We start from the raw sequence: 20440 nt of genomic DNA, 5'->3' as shown, positions 1-20440 counted from the left end.
TACTTTTTAACAAGCTAATTTTGATATAAAACACTTTTCATCCAATAAACACATAGGTGAAGGTCGTTTATAATATTGTCTAAGATCCTCTCGCAAAATCCGTTCTTAGCGGATGGACCAACTATGAATTACTGGCATATGTCATCTTTTTGCGTCAAGCAGTTCTCGATATTTCATGATGATTTCATGATTCACTTTTTATAGATTTAAAAATACTGAAAAATGCATTAAATATATCATATAAATTATGACTTTATCTCTAAACTAATAGATTTACGATTTGACTAAAACAAAGAACTGTGAAGAAAAATCTCGAAAATTATTGTTTTTATGGTTAGGGTTCCGAAAGAGCATACAAAAACCCTTATCATAACACAGCAATACTAAAATATACTTACATCTACAAGAACTTCCACAGTAGTAGTAGCCCCTCTACCCTGTTCGTTATTCTCCTCGGTGCCAACAACCAATTCGTGTCTAGCGCTCGCTTCTCTGTCCAACGGTTGTAGTGTTCTTATTAACCCGGACTTGCGGTCTATAGAGAATAGGTCCGTGTCTCCCTTAATAATGGTGTAAGTTACTTCGGGCATCGTATCTGGGTCTTCTGCCTACAAAAGTTATATAAACACTTTAAAAAATTGAAGCGCTTCTATCCTCTGACACAAAAGTTTGTGCAAAAATATATGCAAATATGTTTGTTCGTAAACGTGGGCAGAACTATTTAGAGCCTCAATAGCTTAACGGTAAAGCGAACAATTGTCATACACACTCCTAATACAGTCATTTCCAAAAAGTTAAAGGGAAATGGGAATATATAAAAATATCCGATAAATAATAAAAATCGGTTGCTCTTATCGGTTATTTATTGGTAAATTATGTCACTATTTACCAGACAAAAAACAGACAACACATGAAACTTCAATTTTTACTCCAGAATTTATGGACGTAGTATACTTACCTACATCTTTCGGATTCATGATTTGAAGCCACGTATGTTAACTACTCGACCAATAAAATCTAATATGGCACCTCAATTAATGACTGCATGTCATTGATTGAAGACTATATTAGTTTTTATCATATAAACACGCAAAAATGACAAGAATTTGCTACTTACAAGGACCTTAACAACAGGGTAGTTAGGCGCATTTTCGGGTACGCGCACAGAGTAGAGCCCCTGCGCGAACACAGGCGGCTCGTCTGGCACGTCCTCCACCATCACGGTGACCGACGCGGTGCCCAGCCGCTTGTCTATCGCGCCGTCGGTAGCTGTCACTACGAATGCGTAATCCTGGAAATTACATTTACAAAACTTTGATCAATACATATAAATAAAATTGAACTGTCAGTCTGTGATTTCAAAATAATTGTGTTAAGCCGGATTTACATTTGTCTGACGTATCGTGTTGTGACACATCAGAACAGAATCGGTTTCATACATTTTGCGGCACATCAGAAGCCATCACGACATGTCACAACACATAAGCGAACGTTGCCATATAAAATGTATAATACCAATTCTGTCCTGATGCGTCACGACACCACACGTCAGACAAATATAAATCCGTGATACATGATATCAAACACAATCAAGCTTTTAAAAATCTTTTGTCTGCCTGTTTTTTGTTTGCGCCAATCATTGGACTTGCCGGAGCGTATTGATGACATACGAATCCAAGACTTGGTCGCTAGCTATGGGCTTTATAAGAAGACTCAAAGTCACTCAGGGCGATAGAGCGAGCTATGCTTGGAGTTTCTCTGAGTGATCGATAGCTCAGCGAGTCGCCAAATTGAAGTGGCAATGGGCAGGGCACACAGTTCGTAGATGGAGGTTGGATGAAGATAAAGGTGATAGAATGGCGACATGACAATGGGAAAGCAGTGTTGGTCGACCCCTCACTAGGAAAACCGAAGACATCCAATGGATAGGGTATTTGGAAGTTCATGCAAGAGGCCTATGTCCAGCAGTGGATGTCCATCGGCAGTTAATGATGATGACTAATAAAAAATCATAACCAACCTTAATGTCTTCATAATCCAGCGCAGTGTTAGTGCTAATCAAGCCGGTCGCGTTGTCTATGACGAAAGGTATATGAGAGGGTATACTGTAGGTGACCATGGCGTTCACTCCTTCGTCTATGTCTGTAGCGTGAACATACCCCACGCCTTCGCCTGATTTACCTACATAACAAAAAAAATACTGTTAAAGAGGCGTAGCTTGGAAACAGCGAAATTTCTGAATCAAATGTGCGCACATTACCACACAAATGCGGCTTAAATTTTCCGAAAAATCAAAGAATTACAAAATCGTCAAAATCGACACAAAAATTTGCTGAATTCGCAAAACATGGTGTATGTCTGTTTTTTAAGTAAGTTGTTTAGATCCATTAGGGCTATATACTCGTATATTGTATACCTTCTCTCGAAAGTTGTTAAAATACTTTCCCACACTTTATCAGATTATGTTTTAAATCATAATCTATTCTTTAAGTTTAAAAGATGTAGCGAATATTACCTTCTTTAACCTGAAACGAGTAGGAGTCTTCCTCGAACTTTGGATTATTGTCGTTGATGTCAGTGACCTTGATATTGACTGTGGCAGTTGAAGATAACTTCCCTGGGTCCTCTGCTCTGACCATCTAGAAAAGATATTTTTTATGAAGCTTAGAAAACAAATAAAATTGGAGAGTTCTAGAACACACAAAATAGAGCACTGAATTAAAAACACTAAGATGTAAAGGGTAAACCTATTTTGTATATAAAAACCATTCTGTCATCAAGCGGGACGCTCGATGACAGAAGTGATAACTTAAAATAATATCTTTAATAATTATTTGAATGAAATGAAATAATTATTGAAGAACATTTTGACAGCAACAACATAGAAACTTTTAAAATAGTCTGTAGTCCTAAAATCAGTTCAAAGATCGCGGTTAAGTGCAAGAGTCAAACGTGCCAACTTCAGCTTTAAAGCGTTACGCTACCAGCAGTATACCCTCCCACCAGAAGTTACCACAATTTGTTTTTAACCAGGTGACTATACTAATTATAATTATATAATATAGCTATAATTTTGACCTATGGAGCTATAATTTTTAATTTTTTTATTCAGAATTTTGGCACAAATGAGTGATATAGTATCTATATACGAACTCTGGCGTCTTTACTCGTAACTGATTTTTATTTTGCTCAAAAGTTGATTTGCATGATGATAATGTACAGTATGAAACTGAGCATACCTTGGTATACACTCGTCTCTGTAATGTGAAAAAACCCACCTCGCTCGTTTTAAAGTATGCTGTCATGTTTTAATAACCTCTATTATGCAAAAGTTTCTTAATATATTAAAATGTAACAGAACTTACCAACTGATACCTCGTAAGGACTTCCCTATCTAGCCGCCTTATGACGGTGATTATACCAGTGTTGGACCCAATGGCGAACTGACGGAGGTCGTTGCCTGACACTATAGAATACGTCACTGGCTCGTTTTCTGGATCTTTAGCCTGAAATAGAGCAAGAATTTTAATTATACAACATATCATAATCTTCATCACGATGAACAACCATTGCTGGACTGCATCCATCGTCATCCGCTAAATGTCGTCGGTCCACCTAGGAGGTTCTATTATCACTGCGCTTTATGATGCGAGGTCACCTTTCCTTGGGATCTTAGGAGCAGTCGTCGCAAAATCTTGGATCCATAAATACGTAATATATACGTATAATAAATACGTCGAATAACAATACGCGGTGCCACTCAATGTTCGAACCTTGAAGACTTTTGTCTTTAAACAATGATCACTATAAAATGTTAACAATATTGACCAAGCCGGATGACGTCACACGTTGTCTAAGGAGTTCCTAATTCCAGGCTGAGAATTTTCACTAAGAATTTCTTGGAAGTAAGAAAAGCTTAAAAGAGGCTTTAACTTATCTTTCCTATAATTATTATTATTTCTTGAATATCTTACTGTAACTGTGATGACAGTTGAATTAATGGCTGCTCCTTCAGACACAGGCGCATAATAGTCCCTCGAAGAGAACTGTGGTGGTCGAGTGTTGGGTCCAGGAGCCACCATCAGTTCCACTATACCCTGGGAGCTGAGGCCTTTGGCGTCCGTCGCGCGAACTGTCACGCTGTACTGTTCTCCCGCTTGGAGACGGCCTGTACTGGCTGTTGGATGAAATGTGTGTTAAATATGCACTTTATTTTATTTGGGCTCTTTAGACAACAACCCATATCCGACTCACTGATGAACACGAATCTCTTCTAGGAAAGGGGTTAGGCTAATTATAGTCCACCATGCTGGCCCACGCATATTGGCAGACTTCATACAAGTAAAAAATAAGGTAGTTGACTCATATCAAATTTAATATAAACAATATTAAATTGGTATTGTGCGTGGGATAAGGGTTCGAAATTTTGTAGGGTAGAGGTAGGGTATGGTAGAGTAGGGTAGGGTAGGGTAGGTTAGGGGGAGTTGAAAATTTACATCGAGTTTCACGCGCACGAAGTCGCGGGCGTCCGCTAGTAACTAAAAATTTTGATACACTAGGTTTAGTACAAGGTTTAGTATTTATTATTAGTGTGACCATGTATTGATAGATGTGCAAAGACGTTCTTAGGGTACAATTTACGTTTATATTCATGCTCATAAATCCAAATTGCACTTATATTGATCGCTATGTGTGTAAATTAACATAATTTTGCTAAATCATGCAATAGAAAAATATTGAAAGAGTGTCAATTTGTGTAAAAACACACTCGCATGCTGCTTGTTTTTGGTGATTTTGGTACTTAGTTTCAAACAAACCATAGATATAAAATTTTTACTCAGTCTCCATTCTTCAATTGGTTTGTAATTCTGGTTCTGATTTTACGCCTTGAAAATAATTATTATCAATATGAATATCATACTCATTAACATACAATAAATATTTTATTTCTAACAAAAAAAAAACAGTTATAATTGTTGCAATATATTTATTAGATTTTGCACTTTCACGCAAAACGTTACTTTACCAGGAGTCTCCCAAATTTTACTACTCGTAGTTAAGCAGTATAGTAGCATAGAAAACTGTTTCCAATTTATTGGATGTGGACAAGTTTTTTTTTTATTTTGTCACGAGGGTAGAGGATCAAAGTAACACTCTGTAATCTATACTAATACTTTAAAGAGGTAAAGTTTGTACATTTGTGTAGTTGCAGTATGGATCTACTGAACCGATTTTAAAAATTCTTTGACCAGTAGAAAGCCACTTTATTTGTGAGTGTCATAGGCTTTTTATACCCGTATTCCCATGGAAACGTAAACTACACGGGTAAAACCACGTCTGTAAATAATAGGTAAGTTATAACTTGGCAACTTCGTTCATAACACTCCCGATGGTCCGCGCGGGCCGGGGGGCGTGTACCTCACTTCCCCGCACGCACGATTTCACGCCCGTGCAGTCTTTCCCCCCCGTCGCCCGCATATTATCGGAGTGTCACCAACGAACTTGCCAGACTGTAGTGTCAAACAGTGCATGGTGCAACTCACATATCACACCAGTGGTGGGGTCAATAGTGAACTTGTTACCGCCGTTGTTAGACACGTGGTAGATGCCGTACGATATCCGTGCGTTTTCACCCTCGTCTATGTCCGTGGCCTCCACCTGGAAAGTAATATTATCTCTTAGTAGATCGAGGACTTAGTCATCATTAATCTGATTTATCAGACCAGGCCCTGTAGCCACGTCAAAATTTATTTATTAATGTATTTATACTTTATTTGTACACCACAACATAAGAAAAAACAAATAATAAGACAGAAAATCTTATCGCTATGTAACGATTTCTTCCCTTCTCAATCAATAATTGTATGAAAACGGCATATTCGATTGATAGGTTGATCATAAAATGACCTATCCATAATGAATGTCGTCCCCATATAATTTTTATTTTTGATGATTTGAGGCGCATTTTCACTAGGCGACATGTCACAGATGCTTATTGCTCGCTCGCTCGACATTCACGTTATCCCTGCAAAAGTTGTGAGACAATGTCCCGCGACATAACTTGACTCGTTCGCATTGGCCAGTCGTGATCAGTATGTTGTCCGAGGAAGTAGTGTTGTTCGGTGCAGCTTACATAATTAGCAGATTTTTCGCGGGTGCAGGTGAACATAAGGGAATATACTCAGACCAATTATAGAAGGACCTATAGTCACGAACAAAATTGTCTGTTATTTTCTGAGGAAAACGAGCTTAGATTTTGTATACATCTTATACTAAACTAGAAGTTTTTGTCCGTTTTTTTCACAATTCAATTACACAAAAAGGTGTTTTTACGGAGTTCTTTAACCGACGAACACGATTACAACTATTTAACATCGATTCTATAGAGACAGTTTTTATAATCGCATTAGATCGTTGATCATACACTTTGACAGAAAAGTAACGTCTAGCGAGGCAGGTCCTATACAATAATTGGTCTGAGGGGAATATACCTTGCACGTTGTTCAACAGTTGCGTGACAAATGTCCTCTAATGAAAATGCGCCTTTAGCGTTTATAAAAACAAAATTATCGATGTGTGACTTTAATTACAGGCCCAGGCCTCTCTTCTACTTCATACTGATATGGTAAATAACCTTATAAACGGCAGTGGGTTCTAAGCTAGCAGGTACAGTGATGGGTTGTGTCTTTGGTATAACGGGAGCGTTGTCATTCTGATCCAGCAGCTTCACTGCCAACGAATATGGCGCCGACGCCGCACCGCCAGTCACTTCGCGAGCTACCACCTGGAAATTAAAAAAAAAACATCTAAGTACGACAAAAGCCAGTCATAAATAGTCAGTCAAACTGTAACCCCTGATGTGGTCTTTCCACTTATAGCGGGTCGACCAACAATATGCTACTCGTAAAGGCTTTATGCGTGCGAATGAAATAATTGTATAACGATATTTTACCAGAATTTTCAAAAAAGTAACTAAATTATTTATCTGAGTCAATAAATTTAATTATTTATTTGAATTGTACGCTAAGTTAATCATAGACAAGAAAAAGTAATTGCGTAAATGTACCCTTTTAACGCCTTACCACATATGTGGATTCGTATAATAATTTTCAGCATTCCTGATTTTTTTTCTGATCTAGACAGGGCACATATTTTTTTTTTCATGGAAGGAAAAATCTTCTATATCCATCTCCTTGATAATTCATGCAAAATGGGGTTAAATAAACTAGAGTGCTTACTTGGAACCTAAATTTGCCGAGGTTCGGGGGATCTCGGTCCAACGTATCGTCCGCCACTATGAGGTAGCCATCTTTGTCGATGTCGAAGAAGTTGGTTGTCAACTCGAATTTGTACTTTGGCACGGGGTCTCCTGGTCCCTGGAAAAATAATATCCCGGTATTTATATTGAACAAAAAATTTTCTTTGTTATTTTCCGTGTGGTAACGATTTCCTCATCCGACACCTAGACTTATTTTTTATGAGTTTTCTTATTTTACGTGAGTAGTTATAAGTTACCCAAATTGCGATCAGAGGGTCTAGTGGCAGTTAATACTGTGACGATCACATTAACGTAAACGCGAACTTCTAAGGAATGTTGAAACAGTTGTGCAGTAGCGCCATCAAGTGGCACTTCTGCACAACTGTTTCAATTCCATATAAATTCGCGTTTACGTTAACGCGATAGTAACAGTATGAAAACATTGAAATCTCCCACTAGGCACTTTGAGGATCCAAGATATGTGTCAGGAGATAACGAGAAAATTTTGACTAGATATAGCTTTCGTCCCATAACAAAGATAGCATAAATCTCACATAGCAGCATAACAGATAACTCTCTTTGATTGAAATAAGACAAAACACACATCTAAGGGTTTATTTACACAAGCAGCAACTGCTACCGACGACTGCAGTCGACTGCAGTCGACTGCCGTTGAGTGCCGTCAACAGCAGTCGGCTACTGCCGTCGACTGTCTGTAACCCTTAATTATAAAGCCAAACGGACCTAAACAAACCCTTAATTATAAAACCAAATGGACTTCCCGGAATACTATATCGACTCATTGTACCTAATATAATGTCTTACCAGATCAGGATCAGAAACGCTCAATTGTATAGGCTGTGATTGAATATCGAGCACTTTGGTTCCTTTGGGTGAATTCTCTTCGACCTGGCCTTCATCCATGGACGCTTCTACAACAGGCGGGCTGGCGTCCACTGGACGCACTGTGATGGTTAACTTAGCGGTCGTGAAGCGTTTAGCTTCTGATATCTCTTCAGCCTGTAAAGTTGAAATTATTGTTAGATGGTGATAATAAAAAAAAAACTGAGTTTGTTGTGAGCGTCTTCTCAGGCTGTAAGCCTTGTAGCTTTATTACTTAGTGAACTTTCAGGTATTTTATTACTTAGTAACCATGTGGCAAGTCAATTCTCTTTCTACGAACGCTAACGCTTCGAAACCTAACAAAATGTATGATCCGTTTGATGACTTGATCACGTGACCTGTCGATGACAAATGTCATACCCATACATTTTTTAATTTTCGAAGCAACACCATATTTTTCACTCCAAACGTAAGCCACTTCTGTGACTATATGGGCGGAAGAGCTAAGCTAATTACTCTCGTCGACAAGCACACAAGCGTACTTATCGTTACTGCGACTACACACTATCTATGTGTTATAAATTTATGCTTTAATTTAGTTTTTCTCGTACCTTGACTATAAGTTGGAACTTCTTAGCTATGCTAGTGTCTACAGGCACCAACTGTCTCACAGCACCAGTGTTAGTGTCTATATCGAAGTAGGTGGCCCACGAATCTGGCTCGCCACTCTCTATACTGTATTTGATGCGAGCGTCCAGTGTATCCATATCTACTGCTTGTATCTTCTCTGGCTCTATGGTTAGGATTCCGGCGAGAACTCCACCGTTTACCTGAAAATCATAATTTTCATAAGATTTCAATATATTTCTCAGCTTATCATTATTCAATGACTCTGGTACACTCTCACCTGATGATAAATGATGATGCAATCTAAGATGGAAGCGAGCTAACTTGTTAGGAGTAGGATGGAAATCCACACCCTTTTCGGTTTCTACACGACATCGTACCGGAATGGTAAATTGCTTGACGGTACGTCTTTGTCGGTAATGTGGTAACTAGCCACGGCTGAAACCTCCTACCAGCCATTAACAGTTATAAAGTGACGATGCAGATCATCCAACTAACACCATTTTGTTCTGTGGTTATACCTATAGCTCTCTCATTGTCTCGACGCCGCATTATACCGGAACGCTAAATCACTTGATGTTATGCTAATTAGCTTATCACGGCTAGTGTCTCACCACACCACACCTGAGTCTGACTAAAAAAACCACTAGTACTTTTTAGCAGTATGTATGTAGTTAGTAAACCAGAATTGTTCCGCAATTTGGTGCGGTTATTTATTCTTCTAGTCAGGCTATATGCTATTAAATACTTACATAACTACTATATTCTGGATTGATACAGGCGCCGTCATGCATAGTGCACCCCTTGTAAATGAAGGAGGGGTCTTGATCATCGTCATCCTGAACGTTCACAGTAAGAGTCGTGGTACTCGACAGGCGATGCTTAGTATCACGTGCACGATCCTGCAAATCAAAAATAGAACTTACAAGAACTATTATTAAAGACGATTATTGAAAAAAACAAAGAACGGACTTTAAAATTTCGTTGACATCAAGACGATTATTGAAAAAAACCAAAGAACAGACTTTAAAATTTCGTTGACATAAAGACGAATATTGAAAAAACAAAGACCAGACTTTCAAATTTCGTTGACAATTATACTAAACATATCATGAATTGAAATTGTATAGATTAGCGTCAGACATTCTCCGTGGAGATTTGTAAAGCACCTTTGCATCCACCTGTATGGTTTATTATATATTCGAATTAAAAACAGATAAAACGCAATTGAGCTTTATATTTTTATAGCAGCATAACTAAGCATATTGCAAGATGTAACTTCATCATAAGCCATGATCATCGTTTCTACAGTGACTACACTAAATGGCCAACATCGGTGGTTTGACGATGCATTACACATTGGGAGCAATCTTCCATCGGCTAACGACGTTGATGGTTGTGGACATTTAAGGATAATATGGCAGCAGGTAGCATTACTCGTAAAACTCATGTTATTTGTACAGCATCCTATTATGGTATTAATATTATACACGCGAAAATCTGTATTGATGTACGAGTATGTTACTCTTTAACGCAAAAACTACTTGGAGAGATTATTGAGGAATAAAACATAGGCTACATTTTATGCTGCTAAAATCTATGGTTCCCGCCGGAATTTACGAGCATCATTGAATACTCTAATAAAGAATTTATCTGAAATACACAAATATTATAAACAAATGCAATACAAAAATACCAAGCAATCATAAATCAAAAGGAATATGTACTCACAGAAGCAATAATAGTGACTAGATATTTCTTCGTGCGCTCGTAATCTAAACTCCTGTTGACAGTGACATGACCCTGATGAGGTAGAGGTATTGCGAAGTAGCCGTAACCGTCGACCGCGTTCGCTGCATCTATCGTGTTATCGTCTCCTGGTACTATGAAATACTCTGCTAGACCATTGACTCCTGCATCACTGTCCACCGCTCGTATACCATCAAATACTGTAGTACCAATTGGCACCAGCTGAAAGGTAAACTGTGTATTAGGTACTTAACGAATAACATTAGTGTGAACATATTGCAAAATACTTAGAATTGAAATAAATATAATTCAGCTAGTTATTTGTCATGCTAAGCTGCAGAATTATTCTTTGCTACGAGAGCATTTATTGGATGTGACACAAAAGTCTTTTCTAACTAGTGTGATAAAAAATTGTTACATAGTTCGATACACCCGAATACCACAAAGCTCTTCGCCCAAAAAACTTGAATCTACGTTTAAATTGTAAGCCACGAGCGTTAACAACAAATGTATTATGACATCGGCGACAAATGGAATTGAAAATCTTGGTTTCCTTGATCAAACATTGTTAAAGTGAACGTAAGAATTTAAACCAGAATTATTTTTTTCCAAGGAAACAATCACTTGGCAAGTTATTTTATGTTTTTTATATATCAATACATTATTATCTATAATCGGTATCTATGAGATACCTACTATGATATTTTGTTGTTGTTAGAATATTGGTATTTCATTACTACATATGGCAATAAAATTAAGATTGGATTAGCTGTTCCCGATCCTAAATATAGCCTATAACGAAAATAACATGGCTATTTATTGGAAAAGAATTTTCAAAATCGTTTCTGTAGATCCAGAAATTACTCCTTCAATACCACAACCTATTTATAATACTGAGTATAGACTACGATTTTATAAAAAAGTTTAGCAGCAATGTTTGTCAGATATTTATTTTGTTAAGGTAACCATGGTGTATGCAACAACACATCTAGTAGTAATAGCAATAATATCAATTGACTTGTTAATATTTAACATTGCAAAGGCTATACCATTCAATCATCTAACTTTTTGCTCGCTGATGGACTTCCACTTACCTCTGATATACCAGTTTCATACGGCGTGCCTTGGAACACCGGTGCATTGTCATTAATGTCTGATACTCTCACAATTACGGGTATCGTCCGGCGCTTTTTCGTCGCTTTCACTTGACAGACCAGCTGGGGGCGAAACAACTCATTAATATCGAGCCTATTATTACAAGCCATAGCTTCAGGCGGTTTTTGTATGCGACGCGATACGCTAACAAATTTTTGATTGGCAATTGAGCTGCTTTACGTTGAACATAATGTGGTGTTGTAATACGAATTAAGTAATTTAAATGATTACATAAATTATGTGTTATTGACGATCGATGTCGAGACGCGCGGAAGGAGTCACAAGCCAAATTTGAAAGAACGAGTAGCAACAAAGCAACAAGGTTCTGTTTTTCGAGTGTAAGCAATACAATTATTTCTAAAACCCTATAAGAAAACATCATAAAGAATCATAAATGTCTTTTAATCATAGATTTAAGAGTCGGTACAATATGCTTTTAATATAAACTAAAGCTTGAATCATAAAAAGTATCTCAAGCATCTGATCATAATGTTTTATTTTCTTATCTACAGAAGTAAAGTCTTTCAACTTTATCTTGTTTCTTATTATTTTTGTATAGTACTGACTAATATATAGGTTTTATAGACTTTTTTTTTATAAGCAATGTTGTGGATCATAATATTTGAAAGCTCATATTGTAATCCACTAGCAGTGGCCATTCATCTAGCGTCAAAATGACTATAAACTTTTAGATTTTTTCTGACTGGTTTAATCATTTTAATTTAACCTGCATTAAACCGGTATTTATAGGTAAATTTATCTAAATCTAGCTTTGGTTATAAAACATGTACTTTATAGTTCCAAATGAACCAATCAACAGCGCAATTGCACAGTAACAACGCAATGGAGTAATAGAATCATTTCCGCTATCTCACTTACCTGGAATACCATATGCGATAAGTTATCTGCATCCCTGTCCAGAGGCTGCAAAAGTTGCAAACGCTTGCCATCTAATTGGAATAGAGTAGGGCCTTTTGGGAACACAGTCGAAAGTACCACGTCAACATCGGGCTCTCCGACGATCGGCAATACTTCTGGTATTGTGGTTTGGTTGACTTCTGAAAATATCATTACAAGTAATGTTTATTACAAAATTATGGAACTACATAATCATTGGTTATCTTTCTCTATCTCCTAGCGCGAGATCTATAAAAAATCTGAGTACATAATGATAAATTAAGGAATAGAGAATTTATCATCATTTCTCTGTTAAGACACATGTTACTTTCTTCCATTCACTTCTATCATCATCATCATCATCTATTTCTCTTACATACTTGAATGTGTGTGAAAAGGGATATCCTTTTTCACACACTCCAACCAATTTGGTTACCCTCTACTCTTTGTAATTTTATATGCTTTCTATAAAATATATTTTTTTGGTAAAACAAGTATGTATGTATGTCTCTTTAAAGTTTTACAAAACAAAACCACCAGCCTTATTTCGAGAACGGCTCTAAAGAATTGAATATAATTTCAAGTTACTCAGTTCTAAATTGCTTTAGATTATTCAAACAAAAATTTGTTGACTTACGTTATATTGCATTCTAAGATTAAGAAAATAAACTTACGATCTCCTCGACTCTCTTCTATGTCGACTATAATGCTGGACTGTCCAGTTTCGACTTCGCACGGCCCTGCAACAACACCATAAACCTCAATTATCACAGAGAATGCATTCACCGTACAATAAAATGATATTCCACAATGATTTTGTTAATAGCTGCCATATAGCAAGTAAACACGCATTTGAATGCTGCGATATTACCCCCGGGAACTTCGTTAGTACCTGCTAATTGAGGCTTTACTTCGCTTTTATCGGCACAATTTATTTTAATTACACAGAAACGCAAGTCACTATCGGATTCTGTGCCATAAATACCAAAGTTAATTGCGTTTCCGCGTTTTTATGCGATCTTTTCAAGATTACCAAATAAGGGATTCTATTTCTCCAAATGAAGTTTACTTGAATCTATTTTCCTACAACAATTAATGTCTTCCTGTCTGAAATTCGGGAGATAAATGCAGGAGATACTTTAGTGCACAAACACGCAAGAACATAGTCGAATGGAATGGTACACGTTAAAACGACCGAAGGTAGATTAGACACAGAGTAAAAGAAGGCTTTACGTGCTCTCTGAGACACGGGAGTGTACAAAATAGCGCAGCTTAAGTGCTTTGTGTTCTGTAATGCCTACTTATTCTAGGCTTTGAAATTTCTTAAAGTAAATACGAAAAACTGTTTTTATTAATACCCTGAACCTATCCTCTCGTAATTCGCACCAATATAATCATAAGATAGTTAAAACAAGACAGTAAACAGATAATATGACTGAGAATGCTAAGTTATAAACTTTGAATAATCCATGTGTACGAGTTGAAAGGAAACTACTAATCAAAGGATTTGTTCCAGACAATAAATAAAGGAATTTCTATAAGTACTTACGAAATGCAGCGTCATATTATAAATCTAGATATAGGAAGTGGTCAAGCCCTCTTAAAGGATTATTAAAAGTTAAGGATGAGAAACGTCGACTTTGGTGAGACAGAAAATTTAATGTAAAGATTTTTATGAGAATGACTCGACAAAAGCCGATGTAAGAAATAACTTAACTGATGGATTAGGAATGCCACTTTTATCAGTGACTGTAACTCTATTATTTCTTACTTCTAACATATAAACTTTAGGTATTATCATATATAACTTTCTCAGTCAACCCGGGGGCCGATATTTGGTTTTTATAAGGCTTAGATTAGGTACTAGTTTATAACCCTTATGGTAAAACAGCATATTTGGAAAGTAGAAAAATGTATTTTGGTAGATATATTTTTACTAAATATAGCAATATTTTTGAATTAGTGAAATATCACTTTGTCTGAAATCTATATGGGTATATCACTTATCTCTCACTCACGTATTTTATGTTTATCGAAATTGCCAATGCTTTGTTTAAACAAGACTTCAGTTAAATTGCAGGAATTGCACAAATGAACCAATTTAAAGAAAACTTCGATCATATATTTCCTTGCCGGCATCTAAGTCGCTTTCGTTTACCTGTTTGTTTATAGCAACTACTGTGTTAAATTTGTTACATAAGTGACAACATAAATCTGTTGGTACGGTACACCTACAAATGTAGAATGCAGCACAGGCGTGTCTGGGAAACTGTTAATTAAAAATATATCTACACCATACTGGAAACGAGATACTACAACTGTTATGTACAGAGTACAGAAATGAGAGTTGTTGCGTAGGTACAACGAAAAATATAGCTTTTATAGTTAACTATGATCTACGATAATATAAAAGGATAAATGACAGTAAGATATGAAGACAACTGCCAGTGGTATGGTTGCTAGAAGCATGACAATTTGCATAGGTACCAGTTCCTTTTGTACCCCAATTAAAACAGAGGGGTGTAACAAATTTGACGTGTCTGTCTTTGTATCTCTGTCTGTGTATATTTATGTGTGTCATAGCTTTTAAATTAATGGACTGATTATGATGCTTTTTTTGTGTTTGAAAGGCTATGCTCTAGATGATTATTAATCCGAAATTAAACTGTAGGGAGGTTTCCTAATTTTTACTTGTACACAATATACTAGCGCTAATGAAAGGTTTTTAACAACCTTCAATGCAGGTGCACCCAATGGCGTCAATTAGGTATTATATAAAAAATCTGAAATGTGTGTTTGTAAAATCACTGACTATACATATAAGTGGCAATGTAGTCATTAAGCCTTACCGAATTCCATAAATGTAACACTTTATGCAATAGGACACGAAAATAATACAAAAAAACTATCATTATTTTTTTCACGTCCGTAACAAGGTATTGCAATTCCTCCGATTAAGACATGATTAGACACAACTTAAAAGCTTTCGGTTCCCAATTAAGAGGTATAGCCACTTGTTTTGGCGGCTGTATCGGCATCGATAGCAAATTGCGTGTTTACGATCATTAGCCGGCTCATTCGACAATTAATTAGTCAGATAGTGGGCAACAGGAATGTTAGGATCAGCTTTTAGATAAAAGTAAGCAAGGCACTGGTCTTTCTATGGCTTCTTTAAACAAGATTTAGTTAGTAGTGCGGTAGCTAAATAGAGAAATGACGTATGTATGTAGCTAAACAGAACTAAACACACAAGTACTCGTAGTAAAAAATATTTCGACAAGGTTAAAGATATCGTTGAAAAGGGAATATTAATATATCTTACTACACGACGCCCCACGGTTTCATCCGCATAGTTTCCGTTCCCGTGAGAATACCTCAACAAAGTTTACCTCTTTATAACATTAGCATAGAATAGTTGATCACGCAGAGGTGCCTCAAATTGATTAGAAAACACAAACTTTTAACCTTTCTGATCACCGATCTGTACTGACGACGTATGGTAACTTTTTTCTTGGTAGTAAGAGATTGCCGGTGCTAAGTAGCCTCGACCGAAAATTACCACCAGAACAACTATAAACCAGTTTACAGAATATATTCTAAATTGAGCGGGAATGGGAAACGAACCTACGACCTCCATGTTATAGACCAAACCCATTAAACGATTACCAGTAGCATGCATTTCATCAATGCAAAATGCAGTGCCTATCCTGGGGCCTTACCACAAGCTGGCTTTCTATACGAAACAATCCTACGATAAGCTAATTAGAGTACGAAACGTCGAAACATTATGGAATCGGTACGGATTTAAGAGCTTGTGGTAAGGCAACTGATAACGTATAACAAATCTGTACAAATGTTTACAAAGAGGCTCCGAAACTCGACCGATTTTCAAAACCAAAGCCCACTTCCATCGTAGACTGCATCAATGCATCATCACTTAACAGGTGAGATCACAGTCAAGGGCTAACTTGGCATTGAATAAAATGAAAAAAGAGTACCCTTATGTTATGTTATGTTATGTTAAGTTATATTATGTCATTTATGTACCTGGAGTCGCCCATGCTATCGGCAGTAGAAAGACGAGTAGCCAAATCGTTGTGTGCTGGATAAGCGCGCCCCTCCGCGCCATCTCACTGTAATAAAATAAAACTACGTTTTAATACATAACTTCAATAAAAATTTGCTCACATTCAAACTATAGTTTGAAAATTAAAAAAAAAAGAATGAGCTCAATAAATAAAAGCTTTTACAATTTTTTACGAATATTACTCGTAGACGTATGTCTACTACAATTTTCTCAAATTAAGAAACTTTGTATGTAAATACGCCTTTATGATATACTCATTTATGGAAATATGGCATTAGTACCAGTTCTTTAAATGTCAGTAAAATCATAAATTACCATATTCGGAAATCGAAAAATATGCATAAAAATTTAATAAATTACTTATTTAATAACATAAAAGATAAAGATAGTAAAAGAATCACGTAAGTAGGGGACACAAAATCTACACAGCACAAGTACAGAACTTATAAAAAGAAAGAAGTAGGGGTAGAAAATTTGCACAGAAAACAGTTCGATAAAAAAATCCATAGACCGGATTTGTTCGGTGTTTCAAACACGATTTTTTCCCTTCCCTTTTTATTTACGTGGGGAAATTCTCATGGATACCTTCTCTCCACGGGGAGGCAAAACGACTATGTCACACACGTAAAATGGAAGGTTACTTTCCGACTCGTCACCTAATGACTGAACGTCACATGGGAACGTTTCATAAGCTACCGCAACGCAGCCAGCAAACTCGCTACTTTTTTGGTTCTACTTACCTACTCAATTTTAATACGAATGTTCAAAAGCTCGAAAGTAGAAGGTTATGTCGGACTTCAACCAACTAAAACTCCACGGCGTTCCGATTCGTCACTTAATGACTGAACCATGGGAACGTTTCAACCACAACCCAGCCAATAAAGGTACTACGAATCAATACGAATGTTCAAAACTCAAGAAATGCTATTTATTATAAATACTCTTTATATAACTCTCAATTATTGTGAAATTTGGTAAAATAGCACAGAAAAATATTTCACGTTTTCAAATACAGCTAAGAACTTTAAAAACACGGTTATAACTTCACGATTCACGGGGAACTGTCCGGATGCCACCCGTCGGCGCATTCTGCAGCATTGGCAGAATATGAGAACAAAAATGAAACCGTAACACACAATGTGACATAAGATACATTTCGTTTGTAAATTCGTTTACAATAAAAGTTTTTGCGAAACAATTCTTAGTAATATTAGTTTAGGTACAATCATCCAAATCATAAGAATACATCTTTGGGAAAGATTGTTCACACAAGCTTGCGTTTTTTTATTAAACATTTCAAACACATGCGGCAAGTCTAAGAGAATATATAAGTATTTGAGCACTTCAAGTAGTCCGTTCCGAAAAATTTTTTAGGGTTCCAGTAGGTACTTTTTCACATTTCACCTTTTAAGCCACCCGTATTAAATAGTAAAAGGTGATGGGGATTGAAGTTCCCTTCCCCCTTGAAAATATCCTCTCCATTAAGGAGCAAGGCTTAGCCATTAAAAACATATGCGTTGAATTGAGAACCTCCTTTTTTGAAGTCGGTTAAAAATGCTATTATCTAATACGTTAAAGGTTTAAAGTTAAGCAAGTGACGTTCCGATCTTGATTTTACTTTTAAAAAATTAAGCTGAAGGGGTAGATATTTTGAAATGTATCACTATCAATAAAAAATAACATTAAAAGTACGCACGACCAGCAGGCTGATTTACTAACTTTGAACTATGTTAGTTGACATATAAACAAAATTGAGAGTTTAGATAACAAATGTCATCCGGTGCCTACTGAAAACCCTTCGTGGATATCATATAGTAGATAGATGACATTTCTCAGTTGATTTGATGTTAATATGTTGTTAATAAAGACTAAATTAGTGAATAGGCCAGCTGTATGCAACTTTTATTAAAGTTAACCTTCACAGAGTATTATGTTATAACGCACAACATAAATCGCATTTGCTTTAATACAATTTACGTATGTTGAAATCCCCCAGAGTTTACGAGTCGTCTACAGAATTACAGATATTCTGACATTAATTTCAGGTGTAACTTAACTATCGTAAGGTTTCACCTGTACGCGGATTTGTAGAGTACTTTACAAGTAACAAATTAACTAATTGTTGTCATTAACAAATCCATAAACGTAGAAATTACTATAGCATTCAATGATGTTAAATGCTGTTAGATGTGTTATTAGGTCATGAAAAATGAGGCGCTCAAAAGAGGAAATTTCCACATCTCATTGTTGGTTGTAGTTAACAAAGAACGTTATTTATATAAATAATACCTAAATATCGTGTACTAAGTCGAGTTGTGTGTTCAGGAAGTGTAAAAGCTACAAAAATTGTGCATGTGTGCGCTCAGTTTTGTTGCCTATTGTTCGGGTCACTTTATACGGTGATTTTATAGGGACGTAACCGATCTATAGTATAAAATTATCATTGACAACATTTATTTTAATTTACTCAATATTCGATGCACTCCGCTTTGTACTCGTATATAACCACATGCATAAAAAGTAATTTATTGGATACATACCGCATATCTTGTCTACAAAACCTTAATGTATTATCAAAACTTTATGAACCAACAGTTTCTAAACTAATATATTTTTCATACTTCCAACTATTAGTTGGGTCGGAGCATTCGTAAAAATCCCTGTTAACAAGTTCCTCTCAAAATCTATTCGTTAGTGCAATAAGACTAAAATCTATGGTTAGGAAGATGCTGAATTAATGGAATTACGTCCATTTCTTGTCTAAGTCGTTAATCGAGCTATTCCGACCGGTTAGGAGCCGCAAGTTACCGGCTGCAAAAAGTAGCTCTCGTTTTACTTATAGACATTATCTCGTTCGGTAAATCATAAGAAAACGCTCAAATTAAACGCCGGCTAGGGCTGAAGCACACTCAATACGTTCAGCGGGAAACTATACAAAACTAAACTACACATGCCGTGCCATGTCTGCCTGCATGCATCTTGCTTCTTTGGGCTGTAAAGGCCATTGAGAACTATTAAACACAAACTTGCTTGCCAAGCTTTAAACTTTTATACCAAGCAATGTTTGACAAACGCTTCAAATGGCCTCTGATCGTGGCTACGGCTGGGCATTTTACGATGCACAAAAAACGGAACGCGCGGCCTTCGGCCGCGCTCTTTTTTGTACACCGGCCTTCGGCCGCGCTCTTTCTTGTACACCGGCCTTCGGCCGGGGGTTTAAAAAATGAAAAGATTCGAAAATGTAAATAGAAGGGGCGAAGGGTTCGAAAATGTACATCGATTTTCACGCGGACGAAGTCGCGGGCATCTGCTAGTCTTAATATATAAATGCAAAAGGTCATGCATTCTCAGTCATACATTCAGGGAAGAAATCCCGAAAACCACTTGGCGTACAAAGATGAAATTTGGCAGGGAGGTAGTTCATAGCCAGTAGGGGTTCGCTAATAACGGAATTTGCGATAGGGCTGGGAATAAGGAGGTTTAGGAGGGCGGGAAGCAGCGGGCATCCGCTAATATAATATAACAGGTAGGTACTCACGCCTTAAATTTCATCGACCTTTTGAACCACTGATTACCAAAGAAACTATCTGTTTGGACCCTTAACAATAACAGAATGGTTAACATAAACGCCGGCTCGATATCCCGCAAATAAAAATGGGCGGGGTTGATAATAAAGAACAGTGCGATCGCACTTCATAAGCACTCCTACAATGTAAGATGGGTATTTTTCCTTTAGTACTAACAATTCTTGAGCCTTGAAATGAGAATTTCCTTTATCCGTTATTCATCTAAATTGCTTTGTAATAATTTTAAATATCGTGAAT

The 20440-nt window shown here is 36.7% G+C and overlaps 1 protein-coding gene across 2 annotated transcripts in view; it reads right to left on the bottom strand.

Moving 5' to 3' along the window:
- The window catches only part of LOC112046653 (cadherin-99C), a 166538-nt gene that overhangs the window by 14858 nt on the left and 131240 nt on the right, over positions 1-20440 (bottom strand). For both annotated transcript variants that reach the window (XM_052883834.1, XM_052883836.1), the window contains 17 exons: positions 16577-16662; positions 13204-13269; positions 12512-12690; positions 11572-11694; positions 10460-10699; positions 9481-9630; positions 8713-8931; positions 8084-8278; positions 7239-7376; positions 6635-6784; positions 5544-5658; positions 3975-4177; positions 3366-3506; positions 2516-2639; positions 2021-2181; positions 1118-1291; positions 399-608 (listed from right to left, as the gene is read on the bottom strand). In XM_052883834.1, the coding sequence (XP_052739794.1) occupies positions 399-608; positions 1118-1291; positions 2021-2181; positions 2516-2639; positions 3366-3506; positions 3975-4177; positions 5544-5658; positions 6635-6784; positions 7239-7376; positions 8084-8278; positions 8713-8931; positions 9481-9630; positions 10460-10699; positions 11572-11694; positions 12512-12690; positions 13204-13269; positions 16577-16658 (2670 nt within the window). In that variant the 5' untranslated portion in view covers positions 16659-16662. The remainder of the gene's footprint in view (positions 1-398; positions 609-1117; positions 1292-2020; positions 2182-2515; positions 2640-3365; positions 3507-3974; positions 4178-5543; positions 5659-6634; positions 6785-7238; positions 7377-8083; positions 8279-8712; positions 8932-9480; positions 9631-10459; positions 10700-11571; positions 11695-12511; positions 12691-13203; positions 13270-16576; positions 16663-20440) is intronic.

The sequence above is a fragment of the Bicyclus anynana genome, chromosome 10 (genome assembly GCF_947172395.1).
Source record: "Bicyclus anynana chromosome 10, ilBicAnyn1.1, whole genome shotgun sequence".
Classification (NCBI taxonomy): domain Eukaryota; kingdom Metazoa; phylum Arthropoda; class Insecta; order Lepidoptera; family Nymphalidae; genus Bicyclus; species Bicyclus anynana.
The sequence above is the reverse complement of the archived record's forward strand: the minus strand, read 5'-3'. Positions and strand labels throughout refer to the sequence as shown.